General features: G+C 40.3%; 1 protein-coding gene across 1 annotated transcript in view; it reads right to left on the reverse strand.

The window, feature by feature from the left end:
• Nucleotides 1-19,362, reverse strand: part of Ophn1 (oligophrenin 1) — a 348,861-nt gene that overhangs the window by 193,810 nt on the left and 135,689 nt on the right. Inside the window, exon 5 of the mRNA XM_059250481.1 lies at nucleotides 8,235-8,306. Within this exon, the coding sequence (XP_059106464.1) occupies nucleotides 8,235-8,306 (72 nt within the window). The remainder of the gene's footprint in view (nucleotides 1-8,234; nucleotides 8,307-19,362) is intronic.

Here is a 19,362-nt window from a genome sequence, read left to right on the forward strand (position 1 = left end):
AGGCAATAAAAAGAAAACACAGAGCAGTAAACTAATAACTTCATCTTCTGGTCCTTAGTTAAGTGCAACTTCCTCTACCCTAAACTTTATTATTGGGAAAATTCCAGGTAGTCTATTTGAGACATAATGCTAACACTGAGTTGGTCTTTGTAATGGTACAGGCTAGCCCTACTGATAAAGAGGGGTCTTTGGAATTGGAAAAAGACTGGTGGTTGTTTTAACCCTTCAGAGTCTCAGTCTGTTTACTAGGATAATAAATTTTAAGTCCTACTTTAAGTCTGTAGTGGGAAGACAGTTGTCTATAAAAGCATCAAACTAGTAAGCCTGGTACACACAAAACATACCACCAAATTTCCCCTTCTGTATGATAAGTGGTCAACTGCTACAGCATATCCTTACTTTCCTTTTGCTGGTCTTATCCAGGCTTGAAAGCAAGTCAGATACGTGGGTTTCAAAACATATGACGATTTCAACCCTTTTCAGTGTCATATAACTGACAATTACTTTTCTATCACATTTGTAATTTCAAAGCTTCTTGTGTCTTTTAATTATACTTCCCCCCCCCCCAAGTAGTATTAACACTAATTAGATGCCAAGTGAAACTAGTAGAACACAGTAATTCTGGGCTATCTAGACAACTCACTATGCTTGAATGCTCATATCACCTTCAGTCATGATATCAAGAAGTAAGAGTACATCCACTAATTGTTTTGCCCTTTCTTCTCCTTTCATTTTCCATTTTATGTGTGTGTGGGGGGGAGTTCATAGAGCCCAGAGCCTCACATATGCGAGTCAACTACTATACTACTGAGCTATAATCCCAACATCACATTTCATAGCCTTTATATCTCAATGACCTTGAAGATTCTAACTGACCTGACAATAAATCTCTTTCCTGCTACTTTCATATTCTTTATCCAAACTGATTGCCAATAATAACCACTGTAAAGTGTATTCTTATTCCAAAAATTAGGTCTAGATGTTTGGTTAAGATGGTACATTTTAACTTATAAAGGAAAGAACTTTGGCTACATGCTGGATATACCTTGGGAATAGTTTTGCACACTAGGCTGAAAAAAATAAAAAAAATAAACTGAAAGTATTCATATCCCTTTTTAATATATTTAGTAATAAAGGAGATCCAGGGACAGTGAAACTGAATTTAGCTGGTATAGCACTGTGCAACAGGCCTTTCAATGACGATGAACAGGGTCTGTGTATAAACTTGCCAATAAAATAGCTACTAGCCACCTGCGACAACTAAGTATTTAAAATGAGGCTAACAATATGGAAGACTTGAGACTTAAAATGTTTGGTGGCTATCATAAGGGTAAGTCAAACAGGATGCAGTTGCGCATACCTATAAGCCCAGCACTCAAGAGTCTAAGGCAGGGGAATCAAGAGTAAGAGGCCACCCAAGAGTCCTGCCTACACTACATAGAGAGACTTTAACTTACACACACACACACACACACACACACACACACACACACACACACACTGTAAAATTGATGGACAGCACAGATCTAGACAGTATAACTTAATAGAAGGATGTGGTTGGGCATAATAGTGTACACCTGTAATTCCAACATTAGGGAGGCTGAAAAAGGAAGAACAGAAAGACATATCAGGCCAGCTTGGTCTTCACAATGAGATCCTATCTTGAAAAGGAGTAAAATATGAAGCTAAAAAGATCCTCATATCCCATGAAGCTAAAAAGATCCTCATATCCCAATCCAGGCCATTGATACTAACTATATAACTTTTATCATTTTATTTGTCTTGTATAAGTTTCATTTACCTCACTGCCAGACGCCCCCAGGATTGCTGTGATTAAAGGAAGAATGCAAAGCCCTTAGCCCAGTGATGGCTATTATTTCTATGCCTCTCATTTTCCAAATGGAGCAACTAAAGTCCTAAAAGGAAAAAAATATTTCCAGGGTTTAAGGTTTCTATATATGAAACTGGGAGACACAAACGTAACATTTTGTATACCCTCTCACTCCTCTCTCACAGGCAAAATACAGTAACTTCATGTCAACAACTTCAAAGGACAACTTATTCCAGCATCACTTCAAATGTCTAACGTTCAAAGTTTAACATATTCACTTTATGATGTAACTTAGATATGGCTGATACTTGAGATACAATTATCTTCAGTTGTGGGCCTCTGGTACCAAATAACAAATATACTTCTCGAAACAAAATGCAGGTATGGGCATAAGACAGGCATCCCAATTCTAGAAGACAGAAATGTACAAGAAGGAAGCAGTGATTATCAGACAAGTCAAACTCCATGCAATCTTAAGGTTTCAGAATAATCCTCTCTGGCTGAGTGCCATGGTTTCTACCTCTAAAGAAGGAAATATTACTGTTACCTTTTGACTGGTTGGCCCCCAAACACTGTTCACTGTGATACTTCCTGTGGAGGAGGAGGAGGAGAGGAGACCCACGATGCTTTCCGCAGTGGCCCATCTCTGGAAGCATGGGGTAGGGGCATCCTAGTGTTGAACTACCACAAAGTCACATTTTTAAACTGAGAAGGAACTATCCCTGTCCCTAGGGCCTGTAATGGGAGTAGGAATCCTAGTGGTTTGGGAATTATCTTTAATACACTTTCTCATTTCTTGAAAAATAGCACATTCTGCAAAACTCAACTCATTCTAATTTCCGTTTCCTATAGTCTCAGGTGGTAGTGGTAGTGTAATCTCATCTATGTAGCCTTGCATTGAGATAATGTGTTAGGTCTTCGACTCTTGCCATGGGAATATTTTTTAAAAGATTTCTTTTTATTGTTTTAAAATTATTTATACTGTACGTGGTGTATGACTGTGGGGGGTGTATATGCACATGAGTGAAGGTCTCAACTGAGTTCAGATGAGGATGTTTTCTTCCCTGGAGCAAGAGTTACAGGCAACTTTGAGTGGCCCAATGTAGGTGCTGGGAACCCAACCCCACCCCACAAAAGCAATACCCAAGCTCTTAACCACTGAGTAGTCTCCAGTTCCAACCATACTAATCTCAACTTCTCTTCAGAACCTGCTTTCTTATTCTTTGCAATGTGAATACATACACTGAACCAATTATTTTAAAGTTTTGGTTCATTTTTGTTTAAAAAGTACTTATTTAGATTTTCCAGGCCTGAGCGGCAGAAGACACAGATCGCTTCCCCCCAGACCAGAAGCTGTTCAGCACTTTCCAGGTCTGAGTGGTTGAGAGCACAGACAGCAGGAGCCTGACTGGCACCTTTATGCCAGGCATCAGTCACCATCAAAACAAGTCCATGATTTCTAGGCCCGGGCACATGAGAGATAAAAAGCAACGTATCAGTGCCATGCCTTGCAGCTGGGGCAGGCAGGACTCAACCAAGTGCCACCTGTGACTCAACCAAGAACCCATCAGGTGTCAGGGGACCCTTATGGTAAGCAAGTACAGGGTGGGGAAATGAAAGAGAGAAAGCGGGGCAGAATGGTTCATGGGCTGGGAAGAGCGGCAGATCTGAAGAGGTGAGAGCAGTGAGGGACAAGCTGACATGAATGGTCTGCTTGGCATCTGAGTCCAAGGTGATGTCCAGGCCTGGGCTATTGCCACAGAGGCTTGTAGTCTGTACTGCCACCTGGGTCCATGATGGTGTCCAGGGGCCATACTGCCACAGGGGCCATGCAGATATGAGTGGCCTGCACTCTCACCCAGGGCCATGGAATAATCTGGGCCAGGGCTGCTGCCAGGGGCTATGTCTGGGTCCCTGGCCCTAACGCAGCCAGGGTCTGAGTTGATGTTCATGGCTCTTGTTACCACCAAGGGCCGTGCAGATGACCGGAGTTTGGTCAGCCACCTGAGACCATCTCAGTGTCCAAGGGCTATGCTGCTGCCGGGACCATATTGATCTGGGTAGCCTGTGTTGCCACCTGGGGCCATGCAGATGTCTGGCCCAAGTTGCTACTGAGGATCATGTGGGTCCACGGTCCTGCTGCAGCTGGGGTCCTTATGATGTCCTTGGCCTGTGTTAACATGGGGTCATAGGACTCATGCCTGTGGAAATCTGAGGGCTGAGCTGAGCTAGCCTTGCCCTTCACTGAGCCTGAGTTAGCTGGCCCTGCCCCTAGCTGGATAACTGCAGCAGGAGAGCTGATCCTGCCCCTTGGGGGAGAGCTGGCCCCCACATGCAGGAAAGATGACCCCACCCCTCACCACAGGTGTGCAATTCACCAGGATGGCACACTAGAGCTGACCCTGTTATCTGGGATGCAGGTGGGCCAGCCCTGAGGGCATGGGAGCAGCAGAGCTGACCCTCCTTCTTCTCTGCCATGTGGTGGCATGGGTGAGGGAAAGATGCCCTCCCCCCTCGCCCTTTGCTACCTTCAGCAGACTAAAGAGCTGGTCCTGGGGTCACTAGAATGAGAGAACTAGCCCTGCCCCTCACCAGCTACAGAACAGGAAGGCAGGCACTGTACCCCGCCTGGACAGTGCACTAGAGCTGACCCTGTGGTTAGGGGTGCAGGTGAGCCAGCCTTGAGGGTGTGAGAGCAAAAGAGCTGAACCACTCCCAACCCCCGCCTTGTATGCCTCCTACAGCAATCAGGAGAGAGGGCCCTGCACCTTGCCTGGGAAAAACAGTAGAGCTGAGTCTGGTGGTGTGAGCCTAGGTGACCCAGATCCGAGAGCCCAAGAGCAGAACTGGCCCCTCTCCTTGCTGCAAGCTGCATTGGGTGAGCTAGCTGGGGAAGAGCTGCAGAGCTTGCCCGGGTAGTGATGATAAGGGGAAGCTGATAGGCTGACCAACTCAGCTACCACCCAGGCCCAGAACCGGTGCTATGAGTTAGCCCACCTCACATCCACCTCATCTATGAACTTTGGGGCATGGGATGAACCTACAGATCCCAAACTGCAGGATCTCCATGACACAGGACAACAACAAGATATCCAAGAGGAGCCCCAGGGAGAGCCCACTGTTGGTGGTGTAGCAGAAGCCAGAGACCTTCAGCCAGACCAATTGTCTAAGAGGAGTTCCAATGATAGCCCCACATCAATAGTGTAGCAGAAGCCAGAGACTTTGAATCACACCTATGATTCTTCGCAATGAACACTTACAAGTAAAGATGAACAGACTAAAGGATAAACTGTTATTCAACAGGCCACACTACGGTTTCCGAGATGAGATTCTTCTCCTTTTTCTTCCTTCCTTTCTTTCTTTTCTTTTCTTTTTTTTTTTTTTTTTGGTTTTTGGTTTTTCTTTAAATTTTAAATTTTGTTTTGTTTTGGAGGGGATGTTACATGGGCAGAGGGTGGTTGTAAGAGGACTGGGAGATAAGTGGGATCTGGATGCATTATGTGAAATCCACAAAGAATCAATAAAAGTTAAAAATAAGTAAGTCCATCATCAATTTTTCTCTTGAATTTTACTACTAGCAGGCAGAAGAAAACAAGCTGCTTCTTACATAGTCTGCTTACATAGTCTCCTCAGCTCAATCCCCATCAAAATCCCAACACAATTCTTTACAGACCTCAAAAGAACAATACTCAACTTCATATGGAAAAACAGAACACCCAGGATAGCTAAAACAGTCCTGTATAATAAAACCACTTCTGGAAGTTTCACCGTCCCAGATTACAAGCTCTACTACAGAGCTATTGATAGGGACTCATAATATGCCTCCATGGTTGCGCATGCCCGGCGGATCTAGACACTTCCGCCTAGCCATTTCCGGGTCAAAATAGCCATTTTCAGGTCAAAACGTCTTGTATGACCAAGACTCCGTGGCTTTCCATGGTTGCGTAAAGCGCGCAGCGCAACCATGTGATCTACGCGCATGCATGGAATAGCCACATGGGCCTGTGTGCACAGGCCAGCCCAGCCTTTAAAAGCTGGCGCCATGTTCCCAACTCCATCTTTATTCATGTGTGTTTTCACAGGCCTGTCATGTCTGTCTCTCTTTCCTATCTTAATAAAACTCTTGTTAGTGGATTCTGTTGTATTTCGTGACATTTTCTCACAGGGTAAGAGTGCTGCAAATAACTAACAGCTATAGTACTAACAACTGCATGGTACTGGCATAAAAACAGACAGGTGGACCAATGGAATTGAATCAAAGACCCAGACATAAATCCACACAATTATGGACACTTTTGAATAAAGAAGCCATAAATTCATACTGGAAAAAAAAGAAAGCATCTTCAACAAATGGTGCTGGTCAAACTGGATGTCTGCATGTAGACATATGCAAATAGATCCAGATTTATCACCTTAATGCCCACATTTCTCACAACACTACATAATTGACAATATATAATCTAAGACAGTGGAAGTTTTCTCTATCCCTCTCATTGATTGCTGAATCCTCACCAGATAACAAGTCATTCCACAGCACCATCCACTTTCCCTGGTATGTTCCTCAAAACTCCTCCGGCCCACCAAGCATTTGGTTCTGGTGGTGCCTTCAGTTTAAGATAAAGTTATATGCTGCATAATGACATTTGACATTTTTCAGCAAGAGACTGCATACATGAAAGCGGCCTCAAAGGATTATTAATAGAACTGGGTGTTGGGGGACAAGTCTGCAAGCTCAGCAGTCGGGAACCTAAAAAAGGAAGATCAGGGATTTGAGTCCATCCTGAGCAACACTGACATTTTGTCTGAAAAAAAGTAAAGAAAACACAGGGGAAGGAGGAAGTTACAGAAAAGAAGGAGAGTAAATGGAGGAAGAGAGGAGAAAGGGAAAGGGGAGAGAGAGGACCATCATAAAAGAGTAGAAAAATTTCTGCCACTCCCATGACATCATAGCCATAGAAGCATCAGGCATCACTTATATGTCTGTGATGCTGTGTACTGAGCTATCAATAACACAAAAAATTTAGCACATCCAATTATATGCCTAATATATGATAAGAAAAATAACTATGTTACTAGAGTACATATTTACTACACCATACTTTTACTGTTATTTTCGAGTATAAGCCTTGGAAAACACTTACTGTTAAATAGTATGTGATGTCATGCTGGTGGAGCCTCAAATACCTCCCGCTCTACCGAATTTCCTAACTGTATCAAAAACTACATTGAGTGATCTGTATTATCTATTTCTGTATTCTCTATGATGCTCACATAATGATAAAATCAGCTAACGACGCATTTCTTAGAATGTATTCCCATTGTTCAGTGGTCCATTACTCTTACTAGTTATAGCAGCAGCACACTTCCTGTTACTAATTTCTGTATTATTTGAGAAAGAGAGAGACAGAGACAGAGAGACAGAGACAGAGACAGAGACAGAGACAGGGGGGATTTATTCTAAGGTGCTGGCTCTTTTGATTATGGAGGTTAAGAAGTTTCATGATCTGCTACATGGAAACTGTAAGAAATACCAATAGGATAGTAAGAAGTTTCAATAGCCTGAGAGTTATTGCTGGGCATTCCAATTTGGGTTTGAAGGCCTAAGAACCAGTAGTACTGAGAGCAAAGGCGCCATGTTCTAAGTCATGTGACCTAGCAGTCAATTCAACCTTTCTCTACCCCTTTGTTCTACTCAGACTCTCAGTGGATTGGATGACACTGTGATGGTATTGTGTTCCCCAAAAAATTGTGTACCCTAATAAACTTATCTGGGGTCAGAGAACAGAAAAGCCACTAGATACTTAGGATAGGCAGTGGCAGCACACGCCTTTAATCCTAGCATTCCAGAGGCAGAAATCCATGTGTTCAAGGATACAGCCAAGCATGGTGACTCACGCCTTTAATCCCAGGGAGTGATAGCAGATAGCAGAAAGGTATATAAGGCATGAAGACCAGGAACTAGAAGCATTTGGCCTGGTTAAGGATTCAGGCTTTTGAGCAGCAGTTCAGCTGAGACCCATTCAGAGATGAGGACTCAGAGGCTTCCAGTCTGAGGAAACAAGATCAGCTGAGAGGTTGGCCAGGTGAGGTTAGCTGTGGCTTGTTCTGTCTCTCTGATCTTCCAGTGTTCACCCCAATACCTGGCTCAGGTTTGATTTTATTAATAAAGACTCTTTAAGATTCCTGCTACATGACACCCACCCACAGGGATTAGGGCCACCAAGTAATTCAAATGCCAAGTTCTTTGGGAAACACCCACAGAGATAAACTCCAAAATACTGTAATTAGCTATCTGGGATAGCCCTATATAGTTAACCACTGTATCATTGCAGAATAATGAGTAGTAGTCCAAATAACTACTCAATTACTATTTAAAATGACCTTATATAGTACAAAAAAATACCTTTGTGAAACCTATTTGTTCCTTCCGAAAAGTTTCCAGGGGTTTGATCAGCAAGTCACTAGCATTTTGTACCTAAGGGAAAAAAAGAAAGAAAGAAAACAATATCTAGATTAACAAGGTTCAAATACAAACTTGTTATTCCTTATCATTAGGATTTTTCTTTAAAATATATCATTGTGCTGGGTGTTGGTGGCACATGCCTTTAATCTCAGCACTGGGGAGGCAGAGGCAGTTGGTCTACAGAGTGAGTTCCAAGACAGCATTGTCTACACAGAGAAACCTTGTCTTGAAAAAACAAATATATTTCAAGAATATACTCGAGATTTTGTGTGCTTGTGTTTGTGTTTGTGTGTGTGTGTGTGTGTGTGTGTGTGTGTATGTTATCCTGCAAACACTTTCTGAACAGGGCACTGTTAGTACAGGCACTAAGATCAACAACTAATAAATAAATAGGACTTCATGAAACTGAAAAGCTTCTGTAAGGCAGAGGACACCATCACTCATAAAAAGTGTTAGCCTACAGAATGGGAAAAGATTTTTAGCAACTACACATTCCATAGAGGACTAATACCCAAAATATACAAAGAACTCAAAAAACTAAATATCAAGAAAACAAATAGCCCAAATAAAAATGGGGTACAAATTTAAACAAAGAATTCACGAAAGAGGAAACTCAAATGGCTGAAAAAACACTTAAATGGTTCAACATCCTTAGTAATGAAGAATATGTAAATCAAAACTCTATTGAGATTTCATCTTATACCTGTCAAAATGGCTAAAATCAATAAAACACTTGACAGTTCATGAGGATATGGAGTAAGAGGAACAATTATCCATTGCTGCAGAGAATGCAAACTTGTACAGCCACTATGGAACTCAATATAGTAGTTCCTCAGGAAGATGGGAATTGATCTGCCTCAAGATCCAGCTATACTACTCTTGGGCATATACACAAAGGACACTTCGTCCTACCTACCACAGAGACACTTGCTCAACCATGTTCATTGCTGCTCTATTCATAATACCCAGAAACTGGAAACAACCTAGATGTCTTTCAAGAGAAGAGTGGATTAAAAACAATGTGGTACAGGCCAGGTGGCAGTGGCACACGCCTTTAATCCCAGCACTTGGGAGGCAGAGCCAGGCAGATCTCTCTGAGTTTGAGACCAGCCTGGTCTACAGAGAGAGCTTCAGGACAGGCACCAAAACTGCACAGAGAAACCCTGTCCTGAAAAACAAAAAAAAAAAAAAGAAAGAAAGAAAGAAAGAAAGAAAGAAAGAAAGAAAGAAAGAAAGAAAGAAAGAAAGAAAGAACGAAAGAAAGAAAAAGAAAGAGAGAGAGAAAGAAAGAAAGAAAAAAAGAAAGAAAGAAAGAAAGAAAGAAAGAAAGAAAGAAAGAAAGAAAGAAAGAAAGAAAACATGGTATATTTACACAATGGAGTATTATTCAGCTCTTAAAAAAATGAAGTCATGAAATTCACAGATAAATGGATGAAACTAGAAAAGAATCATCCTGATTAAGGTAATCTAGACCAAAAAGGCAAATATGGACTATATTCACTTATATGTGGATATTAGCTGTTAAGTCAATGATAACCAAGCTACAATCTGTAGAACTACAGAGGTTACTCATAGAATAATGGATTTGGGAGTGGAGTGGCAGATAGATCTCCCTAGGAAAGGGGAATAAAATAGATGGCTATGGATAGGTGGGGGAGCTAGAAAGGGAGGTTCAAGTGAGGAGGGGGAAGAAAGAGGATGATGAGAGGGGGAATATGGAGAAAGATAGATAAAATTAAGGTACATTTGAAGGGTAGTATAAAAATCTAATACAGTAGAAGAATATATACTTACATGAAGGAAATCTAAATGAAATCACCAAATAATGGGGGAAGCAGAGCCCTAATAGGACATCTCTTGTCACAAAATAAAGCTTTTAGTACCAGGAATGGGTAACATCTAATTGAGCTGTTGGCCAAAGGGGTCCCATGAAAACCCCGAAACAATCCAAGCTATTGCCAAGATTATAGGTTGCTCTCCACAAACTGATGGAGGCCCTATTGCTGAAGATACTTAGACAACTCATTGAACATAGAGAAGTTGAGCTGGTACCTACCTAGAACCTTCACCCCTACATGCTAGGGACTTCGGTAGAGGAAGGTACTCTACATGCTACAAAGGAGAAACATAAACACTGACCCAGCTACAAACCATTTGATTTACATACAATCTGTCCTGCCTGCAAGAAATGCTAGTCTAATGGTGGAACAATGCTTGGGGGAGTAAACAACCAGTGTCTGGTTTGACTTAAGGTCCAATCCATAAGATGGAACACTTGCCGGGCGGTGGTGGCGCACGCCTTTAATCCCAGCACTCGGGAGGCAGAGCCAGGCGGATCTCTGTGAGTTCGAGGCCAGCCTGGACTACCAAGTGAGTTCCAGGAAAGGCGCAAAGCTACACAGAGAAAGCCTGTCTTGAAAAACAAAAAAAAAAAAAAAAAAATGGAACACTTACCCAGCTCTGCCTGGGTAACCAAGAACCTGAGACTAACAAGCCCAGAGACCTATGGTAAAACCAAATACTAATATTCTACTAAAACAATGTACGAATAAAATGACTCATGACGATATTCTACTATACTCATAGATCAGTGCCTTGTTCAGCCACTATCAGAGAAGCTTCCTCCTGCAGCAGATGGGAACAAATATAGAGACCCACACCCAGACAATATGCAGAGAATGAGAGACTTTAGAACATTCAGCTCTAACCAGAATGCTTCCACCTAATCCCTCCATTCAGGATTCAGGGAACACTGTTAAAGAGGAGGTAAAAAGATGTATGATCCAGGGATGGAGGACACCAAAGAAACAAAGCCCTCTAAAATAAAAGGATTGAGGCACATATGAACTCACAGACTGAGGTAGCTTGAACAGGGCCTACATGGGTTAAGCCAAATGGTGTCCTAGACCTGGAAGAAGAGGATACATGTCTCCATCCCTAACCTAGAGGCAATCTCCAATTGACAACCACTTGCAAATAAAAATTTCCTTTTCTCCAAGGAAATTTCACTGGGGAAACAAACTACACTTAAGGATAGACTACATGCCAAGCAGTGGATGGCCAACAAAAAATAAATGCAATGGCATCTTTGGAGGTTCCTTGCCTATAATGTGGTATCATGACTTTTTTAAATCTTATTTTTTAATGTTTATTTAATTTATATATGATTTTCTCTCTTTTAACGCTACAAGTCCTCTACATATATATTATGTCTTCCAGTTTATTGTTTTTAAGAGAATTCTGAGTGTACAAATGAGTGGGTCTATTTCTTGTGCCTTCTCTTGGGCTCTTTTTTTTCTATTTGTTTCTTTTGTCCTATTCCAATGTATGAATTTTTGTTTTATATTATTATTTATTTTATATATATATATTATATATATTTTATATTTATTTTACATCATCCCTTTGAAGCCTGTTTGTTTTCTAATGAAATACAAAAAGGTGGGAGAGGAGATAGGGAGTAACTAGGAGGAGTAGAAAGAGGGGAAACAACAATCAGGATTTATTATGTGAGAAAAAAATTATTTTCAATAAAAGGAATAATAAATTACTTTTGTGTAAAATGAAAAATATTTCATTCTGAAACATACTAACTGGACTAGGGGCATATCTCAGGAGTAGTGGACATGCTTATCATGTTCAGGGCCAAGAAATCAAGTCTCAGCTTTGAAAAAAATATTAATTTGTTTTCTTTTTATTGACTTTTGTTAGTTCTATTATGAAAACCAAATAAATGTTTTGAGGAAAGAAACATAGAAGGCATTTCTTCACTCAGGATGATTTTTTTTCTACTTCCATCCATTTGCCTACATATTTCATGATGTCATTTTTTAAAATTACTCCATTGTATAAATTTACCACATTTTCTATTTCCATTCTTTGGTTGAGGTACATCTAGATTCTAGTTTCTGGCTATTATGAATAGGAACATAGTTGAGCAAGTGTCTTTGTGGTAGGATTGGGTGTCCTTTGTGAATATGCCTAAGACTGGTATAGCTGGGTCTGGAGGTAGATCAATTCCCAATTTTCTGAGGAAATGCCATATTGATTTCCATAGTAGAAAGCTTGCACTCTCACCAGCAATGGAGGAGTGTTCCTCTTACTCCACATCCTCTCCAGCATGAGCTGTCACTTGTGTTTTTGATCTTAGCCATTCTGACAGCTGTAAGGTGGAATCTCAGAGTTCTTTTGATTTGAATTTCCCTGCTGGCTAAGGATTTTGAACATTTCTTTAACGTGTTTCTTGACCATTTGAGATTGCTCTGTTAAGAATTCTCTATTTAGACCTGCACTCCATTTTTTAACTGGATTACTTGGTTTGTTGATGTCTAGTTTATTGAATTCTTTATGTATTTTGGATATTAGCCCTCTGTCATATGTAGAGTTGGTAAAAATCTTTTCTCATTCTGTAGGCTGATGTTTTGTCCTCTCAAAGTGTCCTTTGCCTTATAGAAGTTTTTCAGTTTCATGAGATCCCATCTATTAACTGTCGATCTTAGTGTCAGTGCTATTGGTGTTCTGTTCAGGAAGTTGTCTCCTGTGCCAATGTGTTCAAGGCTATTCCTTACTTTCTCTTCTACCAGGTTCAGTTTATATATTTTTATGTTGAGGTCTTTGATGCACTTGGACTTGAGTTTTGTGTAGGGTGATAGATATGGATCTATTTGGATTCTTCTACATGCTGACACCCAGTTTAACCAGCACAATTTGTTGAAGATGTTGTCTTTTCTCCAGTGTGTATTTCCGGTTTCTTTATAAAATATCAGGTTCCGACGATACCATGCTGTTTTTATTACTATAGCTCTGTAGTAAAATTTGAGGTAAGGGATGGTGATAGCTTCAGCAGTTCGTTCATTATTCACAATTATCTTAGCTATCTTAGCTATATATAAATATATAATTATATTATATATATTTTTGTGTTTCCTTAAGAAGCTGAAAATTATCCTTTCAATTTCTGTGAAGAATTGTGTCAGAATTTTGATGTGGATTGTACTGAATCTGTAGATTACTTTTGGTAGCATGGCCATTTTTACTAAACTAAACATATCAATCCATAAGCATGTAAAATCTTCTCATCTTCTGATATCTTCCTCAATTTCTTTCTTCAATGTCTTAAAGATTTTATTATCTAAGTCTTTTGCATGCTTGGTTAGAGTTACCCTCAAGATATTTTTTTGAGGCTACTGTGAAAGGTATTGTTTCCATGATTTCTTTCTCAGTCTGTCATTTGAATACATGAAGGCTACTGGTTTTTGTGAGTTAATTTTGTATCCTGCTACTTTGTTGAAAATGTTTATCAGCTGCAGGAGTTTCCTGGTGGAGTTTTAAGAGTTATTTACATATACAATCTTATCATCTGCAAATGGAGATATTTTGACTTCTTCCTTCCTATTTGTATCCCCCTTGATCTCCTTCAGTCATCTTGTTCTAACTAAGACGTCAAGTACTATACTGAATAGGTAGAGGGAGTGGACAACCTTGTCTTGTTCCTGGTTTTAATGGAAATGTTTAGAGCTTCTTTCCATTTAAGTGGATGTTGGCTGTGGGCTTAATGAGAATTTGTTTCATTATGTTGAGCTATGTCCCAGGTATCCTTACTGTCTCCAGGATTTTTATCATGAAGAGGTGGTGGAAATTGCCAAAGCACCAAATCAGATGATCGTATAGATTTTGTTTTCAGTCCATTTATATGGTGGATTACACTTATTGATTTATATAAATTGGACCATTGCTGCATCTCTGGAATGAAGGCTACATGATCATGATGGATGATCTTTTTGATGTGTTCTTGTATTCGGTTTGCAAGTACTTGATTGAGAATTTTTACAACTATGTTCATAAGAAAAATTGGTGTGTAATTTTCTTTCTTTCTTGGGTTTTTGTGTGGTTTAGGTATTAGGGAAACTTGGCCTCATAAAAAGAATTGGGCAATGTTCCTTCTGTTTCTTTTGTGGAATAGTTTAGTTACTACTGGCATTAATTCTTTGAAATTTTGGTAGAATTCTATGCTGAGTCCATCTGGTCTTGGGCTTTTTCAGGAGTGGAAGACTTTTTACTGCTGCTATTTCACTGGGGGTTATAGGTCTGTTTAAATTGCTTATCAGATCTTGATTTAGCTTTTGGAGGTGGTATGTGTCTTAGTTAGGGTTTCTATCACTGCAACAAAACACCATGACCAAAAGGCAAGCTGGAGAGGAAAGGGTTTATTTGTCTTACACTTCCACATTGGTGCTCATCACTGAAGAAAGTCAGGACGGGAACTCAAATACGGCAGGATCCTGGAGGCAGGAGCTGATGCAGAGGCCATGGAGGGGTGCTGCTTATTGGCTTGCTCCTCATGGTTTGCTCAGCCTGCTTTCTTATAGAACACAGGACCACCACCCCAGGGATGCCACCACCCACAATGGGCTGGGTCCTCCCCCATCAATCACTAATTAAGAAAATGCCTTACAACTGGATTGCATGGAGGCATTTCCTCAAAACTGAGGCTCTTTTCTCTCTGACGGCTTTAGCTTATAACAAATTGATAAACAAAACCAGTCAGTACAGTATGTGTCAAGAAATCTACTCATTTCTTTTAGATTTTTCAAATTTAATGGGGTACAGATTCTTAACTTATGTCCTTATGAATATCTGGATTTCCTCAATGTCTGTTGTTATGTACCCCATCTCTTACTTTGTTACTTTGGATCTCTTCTCTCTGCCTTTTAGTTAATTTGGCTAAGGATGTGTCAATCTTATGGATTTTCTCAAGAACCAACTCTTTGTTTCATTGATTATTTGTACTATTTTTGTTTGTTTGTTTCTATTTTATTAATTTCAGCCCTAAGTTTGATTATTTCTTGTCATTTAATTGTGTCTGGTGTGATTTCTTCCTTTTGTTCTAGAGCTTTCAAGTATGCCATTAAGTTACTAATATGAGGTCTCTACAATTTTTTATGTAGGCACTTAGTGCTATGAACTTGGCTCTTAGAATAGCCTTTATTGTGTCCCACAAGTTTGGGTATATTGTGTTTTCATTTTCATTCAATACTAAAAATTTTCAACTTCTTTGTTAATTTCTATCTTGAGAGATTTTTTTTTCATTCAGTAATGAGTTGTTCAGTTTCCATGTGTTTGTAAGCTTTCTGTTATTTCTACTGTTGTTGATATCTAGTTTAAATCAGTGGTGGTCAGAAGAATGCACTGTGTTATTTCAGTTTTCCTGTATCTGTTGAGACTTGCTTTTTGTCAAAATATGTGGTCAATTTGGGGGAGAAAGTTCCATGAGCTTCTTAGAAGAATATATTTTCTTCTGTGTTTGGTTGAAATGTTCCGTAAATATCTGCTAGTTCCATTTGGTTTATAACATCAGTTAGCTCCAGTGTTTCTCTGTTTAGTTTCTGTCTGGATGACTTGAGGTATTGAAGTTACCCACTAACATGTTCGAAGGTCAATATGTGATTTAAGCTATAGTGTGTTTCTTTTATGAACTTGGTTTCCCTTGTGTTTGGTGCATATGTTTAAAATTGCAATGTCCTCTTGGTGAATTTTTCCTTTAATAAGTATGCACTATCCTGCCTCATCATCTGATTAGTTTTGTTTTAAAGTCTATTTTGTCAGATATTAAAAATGGTTACTCCATCTTGCTTCTTCAAGTCCATTTTGCTTGAAATATCTTTTTCCATCCTTTTACCCTTCATTTTAAGGTGTGTTTCTTGGATGGATCTAGTATTCAAATGCACTCTGTTAGTCTGAGTCTTTTTATTAAAGAATTTAGACCACTGATATTGAGAGTAAACAATGAGCACTGTTTGATCATTCCTGTTATTGTGTTTTTTGTGGAGTGAGATTTTTTTCCCCTATTTTGATTTGCTGGTCTGAGATTATTTATTCCTTGTGGTTTTTGTTTGCTTTGGTTTGGTTTTTCTTGGTGGTGTTAACCTTTTCAGGTTGAAGTTCTCCCAGTGCCTTCCTGTAGTGCTGCATTTGTAGATGGATACTGCTTAATTTTGGTTTTCTCATGGAATGTCTTTTTTTTTTCTCCATCCATTGTGATTGAAAGTTTCGCTGGGTATAGAAGCCTGGGCTGGCATCTGTGGTCTCTTAGCATTTGTAGAACATCTATCCATGCTCTTCTGACTTTTTGATAATTGTAATAATAGGTGCTGATATCTGGTCCTGTCTTTGTTGGGTGGGTGCTCTGTGCCTGAGTTTCTCTTGTCCTATCTGGTTCATAAAAGAGAGTGGTGGATAAGAAATTCTTCTGGAATCCTGATAAAGGTGGCCAGGGGTTCCCAGGTAGAAAATGCTTCTAGGTATTTGGAGCTAACACTAAGGAATGGGTATGGGCTAGAAGGGGTGCTGCTGAGATGGCACACCGAAGGGAGAAAAACTGGGTACACCACCAGGATTTGTGTAGAACCCTGGGAACGGGGACAGGGAGGGAGATGAATGCACAGCAGGTGATATGTTACAAAGCTGGGGCTAAGACTGGAAGATTGGAATTGGAGGACAGAAGGGACAGCGAAGATAGCTTACCTGATTCCCTGGCTGACATGGCTGACAGCTTTTCAGGGAGTGCCTCTGGAGTTAGTGGCTGAGACAAAGGGATGGGGTGCAGAAAGGCTGTAGGTGAAGAGCTACATGATCCCCTGGGATTGGGGGCAGAGTAGAAGGCTACTCCACTGGAGGTGGTTTGTTAGGGGATAAGACTGGGAACAGGAAGGAGAGTGAAGATCCCCCTACCTACATGATTACCTGCATAGCATGGCAAGTGGGTTTCCAGGGAAAGCTTTTTATTTTTATTTTTTCACCTTACAGGTCTTTACGTAAGATTTCGGGGGGGGGGGTTCTATGTGCATCTCTGCATCTGTATGTGTTTCTAGTCCTTTTTCTTTGGCTCTTTTCTTCTATTTGTTTGTCCTTTTCTTGTTTGTTTGCCTTTATTTTATCTTCTTTTGATTTTATTATTACTACTCAGCATCTACTGGGCTCTCATTTGGTATAGGCCTAAATTTGTTATAAGTGAACTTTAAACAGATATTTAGTTACATTTTAGCTTCCTCTGAATAAGAAGCCATACTTAATGAGACAGTTAATTTACAACTTTCATTCAAAATTTCATTTGTGATTTACTCATTTAACCTGTGTCTTGACTAGCAAGTTGAGGCCATTAAAGTTTAAAGTTATTAGTGAATGGTGTCCACTGATTGCTGTGTTTTTTGTTGGTGGGGGTAGTGTGTTCTTAGCTCTATTTTGTCTTTCTGAAATTATAGCTCCATTTGTTTTCTTGCTATAGCCTCCTGCAGTGGCTTATTCTCTCTTCAGTCTGAAGTACTGCTTCCAATATTCTCTGTAGGGCGCGCGCGCGCATGTGTGCGTGTGTGTGTGTGTGTGTGTGTGTGTGTGTGTGTGTGTGTGTCCTCATTCATGCCAAAACTCATACTGATCTTTCATTCAGTGAAAACTACACAAGGAATTCTCCTATCCAACACATTCTATACTTTGCTGGATTGTGGATTATGGTTTTGTTTACTCATCTAGAGACCAATTAAAATCAAGGAAGTATTTTTCTTTTTTCTTTTAGCAGTATTAAAACATGACCTTACTTTTATTTATTTTATTTTTTTATAATTTGATTTAATATTACATATCAGCCACGGATTCCTCTGTCCTCCCTCCTCCCGCCCCTCCCTCCCTTCTGCCCACCCTCTATTCCCATCTCCTCCAGGGCAAGGACTCCCTTGGGGATTCAACTCAACCTGTTAGATTCAGTCCAGGCAGGTCCAGTCCCCTCCTCCCAGGCTAAGCAAAGTGTCCCTGCATAGGCCCCAGGTTCCAAACAGCCAGCTCATACACTAAGGACAGGTCCCGGTCCCACTGCCTAGGGGCCTCCCAAACAGATCAAGCTAATCAACTGTCTCACTTATCCAGAGGGCCTGATCCAGTTGGGGGCTCCTCAGCTATTGGTTCATAGTTCATGTGTTTCCATTCGTTTGGTTATTTGTCCCTGTGCTTTTTCCAACCTTGGTCTCAACAATTCTCGCTCATACAATCCCTCCTCTTTCTCGCCGATTGGACTCCTGGAGCTCCACCTGGGGCCTGGCCTTGGATCTCTGCATCTGCTTCCATCAGTCATTGGTTGAGATTTCTAGCACGACAGTTAGGGTGTTTGGCCATCCTATCACCAGAGTAGATGACCTTACTTTTAAAAACACACCTTCCATTGAAAGATGAGACCTGAGCTCCCCCCTTAAATGTGAGGGGCCTTGTTATTGTTTTGAACCAGTCCACCAGGGATGACACTAAGGGAGTTCTAAGTATAAGTCATAATTATCCACCAGAGACTACTCAGTTCTCTTGAAAGTCTGACTCTGCACACTCCTTTATGTAAGACATGAGGTAGTATTGTTAAAAAAAAATAGCTAATGGCCCTGAGACTAAAAATCAGAGAGACCCAATGCAGACATTCTGGTCAAAGCTCTTACCAGCTGAACCCAGCCTTCCAAGCTTGTCAGGAGCACCACTTAGAACCACTAAAACAAGTCATGTGTTCAGTGAGTGTTACTATACAGAGAAGAAGAAGTACTCAATGATACTTACCTAAATTCCTGATCCACAAATTGCCTATAATTAAATAATTTTTACTATAAGCCATTAGGTTTTAGAAAGGGTTGTTATAAAGCAATAGATGATATAAAAAAAAAAACTAGTTCCAATTTCACATAGATAACATGTAAAATGTGACTGTCTGTGAAACATTGAGGAAGTCTGATTTTGAACAGGAAGTAAACATGCCACTTGTAAAAAAAAGTGCCACATAGCAATTCTTTGTACGGATGTCCAAATTGGGCATGTATATTCAGATGGCCCCAGGAAGGCACAGCTTCTAGTTTTTCATGTTCAGAGAAAGCCTGTCCTGAGCAAGCAAGTGTATAAGCAACTCTTAACTGACGATCGAGGCAAATTATATATTTGCACATGCTTCATTGAATTGGGACTCTACATCCTTCCCTTAATTGAATTGGTGACATTGCCCAGTCTCTCACACCACAAACTGATACTGCGAACCTTGTTACCCAGT

Source organism: Peromyscus eremicus, chromosome X (genome assembly GCF_949786415.1).
Source record: "Peromyscus eremicus chromosome X, PerEre_H2_v1, whole genome shotgun sequence".
Taxonomy (NCBI): Eukaryota; Metazoa; Chordata; class Mammalia; order Rodentia; family Cricetidae; genus Peromyscus; species Peromyscus eremicus.